This window comes from Euprymna scolopes, chromosome 2 (assembly GCF_053919585.1).
Source record: "Euprymna scolopes isolate OS-2025 chromosome 2, ASM5391958v1, whole genome shotgun sequence".
Classification (NCBI taxonomy): Eukaryota; Metazoa; Mollusca; class Cephalopoda; order Sepiida; family Sepiolidae; genus Euprymna; species Euprymna scolopes.
The window spans coordinates 76267661-76281896 of record NC_136483.1 but is presented as its reverse complement, the minus strand read 5'-3'; the positions used below and the strand labels follow the sequence as shown (position 1 = coordinate 76281896).

At 34.1% G+C, this 14236-nt stretch overlaps 1 protein-coding gene across 1 annotated transcript in view; it reads left to right on the top strand.

Moving 5' to 3' along the window:
* Nucleotides 1-14236, top strand: part of LOC145292576 (proline dehydrogenase 1, mitochondrial-like) — a 138188-nt gene that overhangs the window by 48583 nt on the left and 75369 nt on the right. Inside the window, exon 3 of the mRNA XM_080138738.1 lies at nucleotides 8156-8193. Within this exon, the coding sequence (XP_079994864.1) occupies nucleotides 8156-8193 (38 nt within the window). The remainder of the gene's footprint in view (nucleotides 1-8155; nucleotides 8194-14236) is intronic.

Sequence of the window (14236 nt, the reverse complement as noted above, 5' to 3'; positions counted from 1 at the left end):
GGAATTTAAACTGCATCGTTTTTTAATTATATACATACACACACTCACACAAGGCACTTTGTATGTGTGAGTTCGTTCTCTGGGAATTTCACACAAATTTACTTGATGTGTCTTAGAGTGTTCTAATATAGATTTTGTGTCAGAATGCCTCCGATAACTATCAATAGTCAAACACATCAAAGGAAGTTCGATTTTGACCAAAGTTAACACTTTTATACAACTTAACGTCACAAATGCGTTTGAGAAGTTTTATCATTGCACAAGTGATACATGTTCAGTAACAAAATTCTGAGGCAGTACGTTCAGGACTGCAGAACACAATGCGAAAAGAGATTGCCGGTACATCTCTGAGCATACACCAGTGTGATTGTAGAGAGGGTCTAAAATGAATGTAGATCGTCGCAGGTTTGGTCTGTTCAACTGCAGCACAGGGTGATATTTAAGCATTGCCAAACCTGTGACAATCTACATCTCAAATCATTTCATGGTCATTTGTAGGCAACATTATTTCATGGTTCAACAAATTATTTTAATAATGCCAAACAATTTATTTTGCTTGAAGTACATATTGCATGTAGTTGTTTCACCATTACATAATCCTCTCAGCCTCTCAAAAATATGTGACTGGAGGGGAGTATTTATTGTTTAAAAATAAAATTAATGTGCTGATATATGAAATTCTTAGTGCAGTACTTAATGTTTCTTCTTTTTTTTTTTCAACAACTATGATCGGTATACATCAGAAATCAGCTGTCACTTTTCTTCAGTGTCATGAAAACTACTACCACCAGAGATCTTTATAGTCGGTCCTCTGCATGCTTTTGAGTATAAGTGATGTCATAGTGGTTTCTGAGAATAAACTATCAGTAACAATAAGTGCAATCCAGTAACAAAGAGTTTGGTTTGGTTTGATACTAAATATCAGAAAACACTGTACTTGCGATATCTAGATAAATGATCAATTTCAGACCAAATAAGGAAGAATAATCTCCGTTCTCATTTTTGACAGCTTTTCCTAATGCCCCGTCTTGAATATCCTCCCCCCCCCTCCCTCTGAAGTGCTTCATCAGCTAAATCTTATTTCAGTCACCCAAATTATTTTAAGTGAAATAATATAATGATTTTTAGTTTCATTTTTCATTCTTCCTTTATACGCATGTCATAAGTCATTAGATTGAGGTGGAAGACATGCATTGACATTAGATGATCATTTATATTAATAATTTGAAATCACAATCATGCCAAATTTTATCAATTCCCTCCTCTCCACTGTTTCTGAAAGAACACTTGTTTTTTTCTTTTATTTCTTCATACGAAAAGTTGTCATGATTTCCACTGAAATTGTTTCGGATTGGATGGTATCTGCCTATATGTGACTAGCTGTATCTGTCCGGCGTTTTTTATCCTTTTTAGAGTCAAAGTAAAGGTTTGTCATTTATGCATGATTTGATTAAATGAACCAAACGTTTTAGAAAAAAAAAATTTGGTACTAGAAAAGATACATGTGCTTTGCGCGGGACTTTGCTGTATACTCGGGTGCCCGTTTCGCGAATAGTCTTGCAGTAAGTTGATGTTACAAGAGCCACACCAAATATGACCTTAACTTTTGACCTTAACCTTGAAAAATAGTGTGCACCGTCCCTAAGTCGGAGACCGTCATCATGTCGGGTTTGGCCATGATCGATCCAGTGGTGTGGACTGTAGGAGAGTATATAAACCTTAATCTTTGACCTTAACCTTGAAAAATGGTGCGCACCATCCTTATGTGGGGGACCGTCATTGTGGTTTGATCATGATCGGTCCTGTGGTGTGGGCTGTAGGAGAGTTGCACACACACACACACAACTGCTACTACTTATATATATAGGTGAAGCGCAGGTAAAAATCATACTCAAAGTAAAAACTCTTTGATATAATCACGTTTCATGCAAAAAAAAAAAAATTATCCTCACCAAAAATTTGGGAAAAGTTATTGAATAGAATTTTAATTTTCATATTTTTCCGATCCATCTTTCATTATTACTTGGGTTAAATGACAAATTGACTCATCTCCCCCTTACGAATATTTCTGCTCTCATCAATGACGAATCAGCAAAATACAATAAAATTAGTTTTTATTTTTAATTAAAATTCTATTCAATAATTTTTTTCTTAATTTTTGGTGCAGATACCTATTTTTTGCTGAATATGTAAGTATATCAAAAAGTTTTCCTGTTAAGTTATTTAAAACTGGGATTTTGACTTTTGCTCCCAGCTGTATAAGCACCTATGTTTTTATCTTTTCTTATTCAAGCCTCATCACTTATCAAGGCCTAAAGGCCACTCATTAATAAGGGTTGATGAATGTAAGAAAGTAGTGCAGTAATTATTAATGATGGAAATTGGGTAGAATTTGAACTTGTTTACATTAGACTTGAAGGCTACTATATTGTAGTCAACCAGGAAGCAGACCAGCAGAACAGTGTTCCACAGTCGTGCAATTCTTGCAAAGAAACTTTGTTCATGAAATCTGTGTTTAGATTTAAGTACAGATAGAGAGGGGAGGGGGTCGTTAATAGTTGTTGTAACTAATCGAGTGATTTTTGTGAAAGTTTAGCAAGGGGGAACCATAGATTGGAGCTCAAACAAGCACTTGCCATGAAAAATAAAAAACGATAGAGCAGAGACAGGCTTCTAACATCTCTTCTGTGGGAAAGAGGTTGCAGGAAAGAGAAAAGAGCATCACTTACTAGATTTCGAAGCCGGTTAAGTTTGTTTTTTTTTTTTTTTTTTACATGGAGTTTACCACTTATCAAGGCCCAATGGCCACTCGGGGATAAGGGTTATAGTTTTTATTAAGAAATAAAATCCATTATAATGTATTTATTAGAAAACAAGTCTGTCATTTTCATGAATTACTTTGAAATAAACATTATTTTAATTAAATAATTTATTTAAAATAATAAAATTCATTAGAATGCATTTCAGAATCAAAATCAAGGATTCTAGGAGTAAAGTTTAGTATTATGTCTTTATTTTAATAGTTGTAAGGAAACATAAGTGGTGTAAAACTTCTGTTTGTTTGATTGGTTTTTAATGGCATATCTTTCCTCTTAGGTCATTTAATGTCATGATAAGTTATTGTAGGTTATATATATATGTGTGTGTGTGTGTGTGTAGGTAGTGGAATTTTTGTGTGTTTTTTTAAATCTTGTAAAGTCTTGCAACTTTCAGAAAATTGAATATATTGTCTACATGAACTTTGTTAAACAGGTCTTACATATTTTTTATATTGTATATTTTGGTGTTGGGCGATTAATCGGAATCAGAAAAATTTGTGTCTATTTTTCAATGCTAAGAACAATTCCTTTAATTATCTTTTTTTTTTTTTTTTTTAATTTTATTTGATTTGTTTAAAACAGAATCCTCCACTGTTGGTAATAATAAAATGCTTACCTTGATACTTATCCTTTACCAAGATGAACTAGTTCCAAAAATCGCTTGTTATTCCGTTTTTACCACCCTGGATTTGCACAATGCATATCATCAAATACCAATACAAGAGAAGAAATTCACAACCTTCGAAGCCGGTGGAAATGTATATCAATTCTGCCGTTTTCCATTTGGCGTAACAAACGGTGTATAGTGTTTCCAATGGTCGATAGACAATCAAATAAAACGTGAAAAGGTTGACGACACTTTCACATATGTTGATAACATCACAAGATGTGGCCATAATATGATAGAAAATGATGAAAATGACGGCCAGTATGCGAGCCTACTAGACCTTTTTCTCACAACTTGCCCTGAACTATGTTCAGTTTCTGTTCTGTCGCCTCTTGGATCTTCCGACCACTCTGTTGTATTAATTAAGATGAAAATGAAATGTAATAAGTCCCCAGACGTACCGCTTCATCGTACAGTATATCGATACACTAAGGCTGACTGGGATAGCTTCCGTACATTTATATCTGATCTACCTCTGCATTCCATGTTTAAAAAGGATGTGTCCTCTATAGTATTAGACCTGACTGAATGGTTAATTGTAGGTATTGACCATTTCATACCCTCTAAAAAGTTTCAGCAAAAACCTAACAGCCAGCCATGGTTCTCTCCAGAATGTGCTGCTGCCATTGCACACAGAAATCACTTTTTCCACTGCTTCAAACATAATAGATGTATGGAAACTAAAGCCGTTTTCAGGACTGCCAGCAACCATTGTAAGAAAGTAATAAGGAACGCAAGAGAGTTGTATGCTCAATCTGTTAAGTCCAAAGTAGCTGAGCAGCGGCTTGGTTCCCACCAGTTTTGGCAAATAGCAAACAGAATCCTGAACAGAAGCGTGTGCTCCCTCCCAACTATTATCAATGGACCTGAGGTAATCTCGTCAGCATCAGACAAAGCCAAACTCTTTGTCAAGAACTTTGCAGCTAATTCTACCCTTTGCGACCAAGACCGCCAACCTCCAATATTTCCTCCTGTATCAGAAAACACGCTATGTGATATACGTATATCTGTACGTGATGTTGCGAAGTTAATCAAAAACCTTGATTCGAGTAAAGCAACTGGCCCTGACGGTATTCCAATTATAGTACTCAAAAACTTCAACCTGAACTAGCGCCCATACTTACAAAACTGTTTAAACGTTGTCTTAAGGAGAATAGTTTCCCATCTCCCTGGAAAATCTCATCAGTATGCCCTGTATTTAAGAATTCAGGTGATCGCTCATCCCCCTCTCAGTACAGGCCAATAAGTCTCCTGTGCGTCATGAGTAAGTTGCTAGAATCTGTTAAATACAGAAGTAATCAACCATCTCAACAAAAATAACCTTAGTGACACTCAATATGGTTTCCGTTCTGCTAGATCTACAGCAGATGTCCTTACAGTTATATCGCATAGGATTAGCAAATCTCTCGACGGTGGCAATCTTTCTAGGGCAATTGCTCTTGACATATCTAAAGCCTTTGATAGGGTATGGCATAAAGGTTTACTTCATAAGATTGCTAGCTATGGTATAGCTGGAAAAGTCTTCTCAATTAAATCATTTCTTTCTGATAGGTTCATAAGAGTAGTAGTTGAGGGGCAAAAATCAGAAGCTCACAGTATTAATGCCGGTGTCCCTCAGGGATCCATCCTGGGCCCAACTCTTTTCCTGATCTACATTAATGATCTTCCAAATCATATCCTTACATCATTTGTAGACATTTATGCTGACGACACTACCATTTATGGTACCACATCTAAGACAGTAAATGACCAAGTTCTCTCCAATTCTCTCTCCTCTGATCTTGAGCACGTAGTACAATGGGGAAAGGAGTGGCTGGTTACTTTTAATGCATCTAAAACCAAGCTTCTCTCTTTACATCATCAACATTCTAATCCACATTTGTCATCAATTGAAATGAATGGCTCTCGTCTTCAGGAGGCCTCAAGTTTTGACAAGCTTCTAGGCTTGACCATTACTCCTGATCTTAAATGGAACACGTACATCAAATCTGTTGCCAAGGCCGCTGGAAAAATGGTGGGATCTTTCTATCGATCCGGTAGATATCTCACTGCTGATGCTATTCTCTATCTATATAAGAGCCAGGTACGTCCAAGGATGGAATACTGTTGCCACATCTGGGCAGGAGCTGCTAGAAAGGACTTGTCCTGCCTTGAGAGAGTTCAAAATAGACTTTGTAGCCTCGTAGGAGATGTCTTTTTCTTCTCCTTGCAACCTCTATCTCACAGAAGAGATGTTGCGAGTTTGTCTCTGATGTATCGTTATTTTCATGGAAAGTGTTCGACTGAGCTTCAATCTATGGCCCCCCCCTCGCCAAACTTTCACAAGAAACACTCGTCTAGCTGTAAACACTATCAATAATTTCCCCCACTCTTTATCTGTGCCTAAATCTAAACGTAGATTCCATGAACAAAGCTTCTTTATTAGAACTGCACGCCTGTGGAATTGTCTTCCGTTTTCCTGCTTTCCGGCTGACTACAATATGGTTGTGTTCAAGTCTAAAGTAAATAAGTTCTTGATGAGCCGTTCCATATAAGTTATCAAATTTACCAAATTTTCATTACTAATGATTACTATATTGACCAATTTCTACTGTACACTCTTTAATCCTTATCCTTGAGTGGCCTCTGGGCCTTGATAATGTGGTGATGCCTATGTAAAAAAAAAAAAAAAAAAAAAAAAATGTTGCCAGGAAGTATGGCATAAGTTTCAATGAGAACAAGAGCATTATGCGAACTGAGTCACCCTCTTAGGGTATAAAGTGTCATTTGGAGTTGTAAAACTAGATCCTGAACGCTTCCATGCTTTGAGATACATTTACCTCCACCACAAGATGCTAAATCACAACAGTAGGTTGTTGGAAAATGTTTTCATATTACGTTCCATGAATTCCTCATTTCTCAGATAAAATTTGACGGTTAGCACAGAACTAAGTCTTTCCTTTACCTTAATCCTTAGCAGATTTCACCAACCTCAAAGAACTCTAGCACACTTCACTTATGACAATTGATCCCAGCATACCTTTTACTGTAGAAACCAATGCTTTGAATGTTGCTCTGGCTGCCATTCTCAATCAGAACAGCTGCGCAGTTGCTTTCTTTTCAAAATCTTTCAATCAGTGAGCAACATTACTATGCCATCATCGAAGTAGTGCATAAATCGTGTCACTACCTTATCGGTTCCACCTTTAAACTTATTACAGACCAACGCTCCATAGTTTTCATGACCTGAAACTCTCAAGCAAAATAAAGGGATGAGAAGATAGAACGCTGGAGAATCGAACTATTGGCACTTACATTTTATGTAATATACCGTCAAGGGAAAGTTAATGCAGCCGCAGATGCACTTTCTCAAGCAGTTTGCTCCTCAACTAATTCAACCAGTCTGAGATCTACACGTTTTGTGTTAATTCAGGCATCATATGAATGCCTTATTGTGTCTGCATAACCCCTCTCACTCCATCAAGAATGCTCAACAAGCGATTGAGAACTGTTCTGTCTGTGCAGAATTATAACTGCGATTTTTTTTTTTTTTATTTTGATTTTTTTTTTTCATTCAACTAATTTTAAGCTTGTCAAAGCGGCACAATCATTTGAACACTTAAATGTTGACTTTAAAGGTCGTCTGCCATCTAATTGTTGAAACAAATATCTATAATCAATTATCATCCTTAAACAACAATGTGTCCATCCCTATCATCGAAGAAACAGATGCTTGAACTTGAACCGTTGTATAGCATTTCATAACCCCTCCCTGAACTCTTTCCAGGTGAATGTCATATTAGCATTGTTACTTTGTGTAAAATCTTAGCAATTTTTCATTCTTTTATTTCAGCATGTATACCTGTGATTGTAGATAAATAAAGCCTTATTAACTGGTTTTCATTCGTCTTCCGTGTTCCGAATCATTACAATTTATTGATTTCTAAACTACCAGTAAAACTAAAATTTATAGATCACCACCCCGACAAGTTTGTTTTTACGTTTGAGTAAATATATGCACATTTAGCATGTTTTTACGATAATTAAGAAAAAATAAAAAAAACTTCATAATTAAAAATTAAATATTTAGAGATTTATAAAGAATGGGAATCAGTAATTTAGTATGGCATCGGTAATTGTATCGGAATTGGGGGAAAAATATTGGAATCGTCCAATCACAACTATATTTGCCTGGTTTGTTGAATATTTTTACTGAAGATGAGTAAACAGTGAAGGGTAAATGAGTGACAGATTTCTATTCTTGCTAATACCCCCCCCCCCCATTTCTCCAGGTTGCCATTTTTGATGATAGGCATTATGGAATGTAGTTCATTTCTTGAAAAGAAAAAGGAATAAAGGAATTCATTTTACCCATTCTGGAACTGGTATTTTTTGTGTGTGTGCGAAGATACAAAAAATTTTATCGATTGTATTTAGTCTAGACGTGAACAAATCATCAATAAATTTGCCAATTGTGATCTTCTTTCCCTTTGATGACAGAAACTTTATTTTTCTTTCTTTCTCTTGATTTCTTTTTTGCATTAATTTAATAACTTATTTTAATGTAAAAATGTAATTTCCAATTAATATTTAAATTTATTGATTTAATTTTTGTTTTCTATAATGGCCATTTTTACATTGATAGAAATTATTTTATATTATAAATCTTTATCTAATTTTAACTTTTCAGGAGTTGTGTGTCTGATTTACCGTCCACAGAACTACAAGGTAAGCATTTATTATACTACTTGCATTAAACAAAAAAATTAAATCCATCAGAATGTATTTTTGTTTCTTTGTAAACAAATTTTATCTTTTAAGAGCTAAAGGAAAATTTTAACCTGGCTTGAAAATTTTTTTAAAAAATTTATTAAAACACTGAAAGTTTAGAAAGCTATTTAAATCTAATTTGATTAAACATTTGGTTTAATACTTAAATCAACAATGGATAACATAATTAAATTTAACTTTTTAAATTAAATTATTTGATAAAAATAAAAATGCATTTTATTTAAAGAAGAAAAAAAAAAGTGTAAAGGCTAATCCAAAATGCAGATTTACATTTTGTTTTCTGTTTCAAGAACTGTTGCAACACAAAAAAAAATAGCTGACAAGTGATCCCCCATGCTTAACCCCTTAATTTTTATCCATCTTTACGTTCCTATTCCCATTTTAATACAATTGATATAATTGGCATTAATTTCCTCTTGTGAATACTGTCGTCTGCTTGTCAGTTGCAATTATGTTTGCTTATAAAACTTGCTAGAATCTGATTGGATGTTTTCTCCATTCAAGGTTTCATTATTCTGGACTAACTATGCAAATTGGTAATTTCCTTTTTCAGTCATTCATGGAAAATAAACATTTTCTACATTCGTTTTAGATCTTGTTTATGTCATTTTTCTTTCTTTTATATCTACATCATTTCTTATCTAAATCTTATCTGTAGCAGCGATGATGATTATTACCTGAATGAAATGATAGATACAACGCAGCATAATCACGTTCGAAATATTGGTTGCCATTAAATTACCAAAGTTAAGCAACATTGAACCTAGTCAGATAAAATGAGTAACCATTTGAGAATACCAAATGCTATATGTCTATCTTGGTATTGTTTCTAATTGTCTTGAACTTTTATTTGTCGCTGAAATCAAGCAATGCCGATTCATAAGAGGTGTAGGTGGATATTGTGCAATCCTTGCTTCACAAGTTACATGCATAGCTACACTTACATGGTATCCATTGTCTCTCAAGACGGAATATAAACCATGATGAAATACGCTGCCAGTATAATAGTACAAAGCTTTTTTCATTTTAACTGCATCAAAGTTACTATTAGTGGAGACATTAGTACGGCTTGACTTGATGGTTCGAAAAGTGTGATTGAAAATTTTGATACATTGTTATAATTGTTGTAATCGCTTCTATGATTTTTGCCTTCATATAGAGACTCCTCATATATATATATATATATATATATATATATGCATGACCAAGGTGGATTGTTTTAATAAGAAATTTGCAATTTAAAATTTTAAAGAACCCCCAAATTTATGGAACTGCAGAAGCAAAGTAACGAAGAACTGTATATACAGAATAAACTTTACCTTAGAATAAAAATTCATAACATATATATATATATATATATATATATATATATATATATATATATATATATACTAGTGTGGATCCCGGCATTGCCCGGGTCGACATAAAGTTCCGTTTTGAACACACCTACTATACTAAGGTATTAATCATTTTCATTGTGGGTAACGTCGATACCCCCCCACACACACAACAACAACAATTTCAAAGATAAAAGAACAGATAAAAACAAATGTAATCGCCCCCAAAAAGAAGCACGTGATACCCTCTCCACCGGGTGAGATTCTAACAATAGTAAAAATCATTTATTTATGGGCATCTGAAATGGCTACTCTTAAATATGCAAAGGGAATGCAGTATTATATATCGGAACACACACATTTCCTTTATTCTATCTCCTCCCTCTTTGCCGTCGATGGCCGTTCAACAGTTGACCAAAGTAAAAGATTCCTAAGGAAATATCCTTATCTCAACAGTTCTTTCACCGGCAATGAACAGCCGTAGAAATAAAATAAAATAAAAATATTAAGTTTTCTTGGAAAAAAAAAACTAAATTTTTTCCTGTACTTTCATCTAACAATATGCTTTTCGTAAACATATTTTTATGTATTTTCTTGAATATATATAATATATATATATATATATACATATATAATTTCTGTGGACCTCCCCCCCCCCCCAAAAAAAAAATTGACTGAACAAAGTCTTGAAAAAAAACAAACTTGTACTTACACCTAAGAATTTAGGGTGAAAAAAGTAAAACTTTCATCTTTTCTTGAAGGAAAAAAAAAACAACTTTTTGTTGATAAATATTTTTTGCAAAAAATATATATATATATATATAAAAATATTTTCAGTCCTTTAAAGGTAGGGTTTTGTTATTTTTGATCATTTACAGTTGTATTTTTTCCCAGTTTGTTTGTTTTTAAAGCGTCTGTTACAACGCTCGGCTTAAACTGATGATTGCCCATCTCGCCCGATCCATGTTTGACGGGAATTCCCGAGAATCGGGGTCAAATTATGTAAGAGTATTGAATATTTAAAAATAAAGCAAAACCTCTTTCTGTCTACACGAAATTATTTTTTCACACTAGAAATGTCTTACGATTACCAAATTAATTTATTTGGGAAAAGTTTGTTTTATCTTTCGAACTTCGGAACGTATAAAAAAAAAATCATCAGGGGAAATAACTCTACTCGTTCCATAAAAAAAGCGATGTCAGAAGTAATAATTTCAAATAAATTTAATTAAATATATTATCAATATAATTGTTATTTAGAGTTAATGAAGTAACAATCTTAAATAGAACACTTAAAACAATTCTCTCGCTAGAAACTTAAACTAACATACAGCTATTTAGTACAGTTGATTTTTTTTTAATATAATAAACAAATAAGGTGACCTCTTAATCGTATATTTTTTAAAGAATCATACTATATATATAGAAATAAATGAAATACTAAACTAACGGACATTTTGTATATATTAATCAAATTATGAACAAACACAGGAATACGAATTTTATATATATATATATATATATATATATATATATATATATATGTGTGTGACCTTGTCAGTCTGTCTGAGGAATCGTCTATACCAAACTCTTCTGCCAATTTTTGTTCTACAGACTTAAAACTTGATAGTGGATTTTGATTTGGTGTTTAGCTTGTAAAAATAGCTGTTAAAGGGTCAAAATTGGGGAGGGGGATGGCACTCGGCAGGCATAAGTTTACTTAAAGTCCTCTTGTACACATGCACAAATATATATACATTAAACTCTGTTAAATTTAAGCATTTTCTTGTCTGATAATAGCTCAAACGATAATGACTAAGGCCTGAGCACTAAATGTTTTGGTTTTGATTCTAGTTGATAGTAAAGTCATTTTTTAAATTTTATTTTACTTTTGAAATCAATACTATATATTGGGTAGAAAATTGGCTTTATAATAATAATAAAAAATACAAAATCTGCATAAATTACAATATCATATTTAAGTGTATTTTACAACCAGGCAATACTAAGCTGTCTACTAGTTAATAAATTAAACTAATATAAACAAAAACTAGAGGTAAACATATCTAAGCACATCCAACAAGGTCAACTTTTATGCACAAAGAAAGATGGCTCACTCCTTGCTAAAAAATAAGCAAAAGGAGAGATGAATTGCAAGTCACCTGAACTTTTGTTTGATAAAAGCATGACCATTGGCTACTAAAAACGGGAGCAAGAATAAATAGAATCTAATTGGTTAACTAGCAAACTTAACAGAACACCACGTGTAGGACTTTCTCTAGATACTAGTGCCCAAATACATGTATTTTGTGACTGCAATGCTCACCACAGTAATTAGCTTAGTTTCTCTAGTTACAGACACATCTAGTAGTATCACACAGTTTTTCTATATCTCATTTGCTGACACAGACTATCACATTCCCAACCTGTTTCAGATCAAGATTAGCAAGGCTCACTTCTATACCTTTTTCTGACCACAGTTCCCAAATATTGTGTCACAAATGCCCATAACCGGCTCAGGAATGCTGCTCACATTGTGATATTCGAAGACTCAACTCCCAAGTTAAAGAGCCATTGCTCAAAATGAAAAGGTACTTCAAGAGGGCTGACTGAAGAGCCATTAGAGATGCTCCATGGAGCAATATCTTTTTTCTTCTGGAATAGTGTGCAAATGAGGCTACAGAATGGTTCAAATCACATGTTCTCACACAAAAGTTTGGTAGCAAACTCAACGCTCACCAATGGTTCATTTCTACTTGTGCAGCTGCTATTGCTTAAAGGCAGCATGCATTCTGCAAACTTATCCAACATAAGTTCAATACAAATAGACAAAAGTATATAGAAGCTAAAATTAATTGTAAGAGTAAAATAGCCACAACCAATAGAAGGCATACGGAAATCACCAGAAAACACATTGAGTTATAGAAATTAGGAAATAGTGATTTCTGGAAAATGTATAACAATGTAGTAAATGGTCAATCAACAATTCCTCTTCTATTTAACAACCATGAGATCGTTTGCATGGCAATCGCAAAGGCTAACCTGTCCAGCGGTTTGCCTCTAACTCCACTGTAGACCCAACAAACCATTTCCTTCCAAATTTCCTTTTGCAGAAAGAAGCCACACTTAATGATTTGAAAATTACTCCTTCTCATGTTCGTGATATAAAAACAAAAAATCTCGAAGATGTGTGGGTGTGATTTCATCTCTGCTATACCATTAAAAACATTGCTCCGCAGATGTTGCTCCAGTTCTTTCAAAACTATTCAACAAATGCTTTACCAAATCTTGCTTTTCTGACTTCTGGAAAATTGTTTCTGTTGTAATAGTTTTCAAGAATTCTGATAAAAGAACTGACCCAGTCAATTATCGCCCCATTAGCCTTCTCCTTGCAAAAATAATTGAGTTTTTAATCCGTCTAGCACTAGTTCACCACGTCAGAGATACTAAACTTCTTTCCAATCAACAGTGTGGATTAGACAAGCTCCTTCTACTGCAGATCTCTGAATGTACATACCATGCACCAGTTAAGGTAGGGCAGTACCCTAGATAGATCTATGATCGTCTCATGAAAATGAAATTGTACGGTATTAATGAACGAATATGTTAACATAATCAGATTCTTCTTATACAAGAAAAATCCTGCTTGTATGTCAAAACAGCATAATGTGCTAGAAACTCACACTTGAGAGCATCCTATATCTCTTCAAAGCCACCATTCCCTGGTGTATGGAGTATTGCTGCCACATCTGGGATGGTGCATCTGCCAATAGTCTTAGAGTCCAAAAGAGTCTCCAACTTAATAGGTCTTGCATTATCAGCCAAAATCTCTCCTACCGCCGAAATGTTGCATCTTTGTGCCTGTTTTACAAGTATTATAATGGAATTCAAGGCACTTGTACCCACCCCTGATGTAAAGACTCACGACTAATCCGATAAACAGCAAAATCCCATCCTACATTGAAGAGATCCTTAGATGCCAGAAAGTCTTCTACTCTAAGAGTTTCTTCCTTCAAACTGCTAGGCTTTTGAATTGCTTCCTGGGTTCTGCTTCCCTGACTCTACTGACATGCAAGTTCAAGTCTAGTGTGAACAGATTTCACTGCTCAACTCTTTACATATCTCTGTAGATTTGGTCTCAAACAGTAGCCCCTTTGGTCCAAGTAGCACTGTACCTTGTTTTGGATGAAAAAAAAAAAATTTTTTTTCTTTTAAGTATAAAAAACACAGCAATTTGATGCATTAATCGGAGGATTCTTTACAAGGATGAAAACAGAAAATTCTGTGTAGCTTAATGGTCATATATCTTTTCATAATGTGTGTGTGTGCGTCTTTGTGTGTGTAATATATATATATATATATATATATATATATATATTATTTACAGATGAGACAAGTCATCGGTACCGTTGGTTTCAAATCTGATAATAGGGGACCGTTTTAAATACCCATATCAAGCTCTCTTCAGCCAATACTCATCTCCGTATCGACTGAAGACAGCTTGATATGGGTATCTAAAACAGTCCTCTGTTATCAGGTTTGAAACCAATGGTACGGATGACTTGTCTCATCTAAACTTTCTGTAAATAAAATATATAAATACGCTCTTATCATTTTCTACACTGATGATTGCATAAGCATGA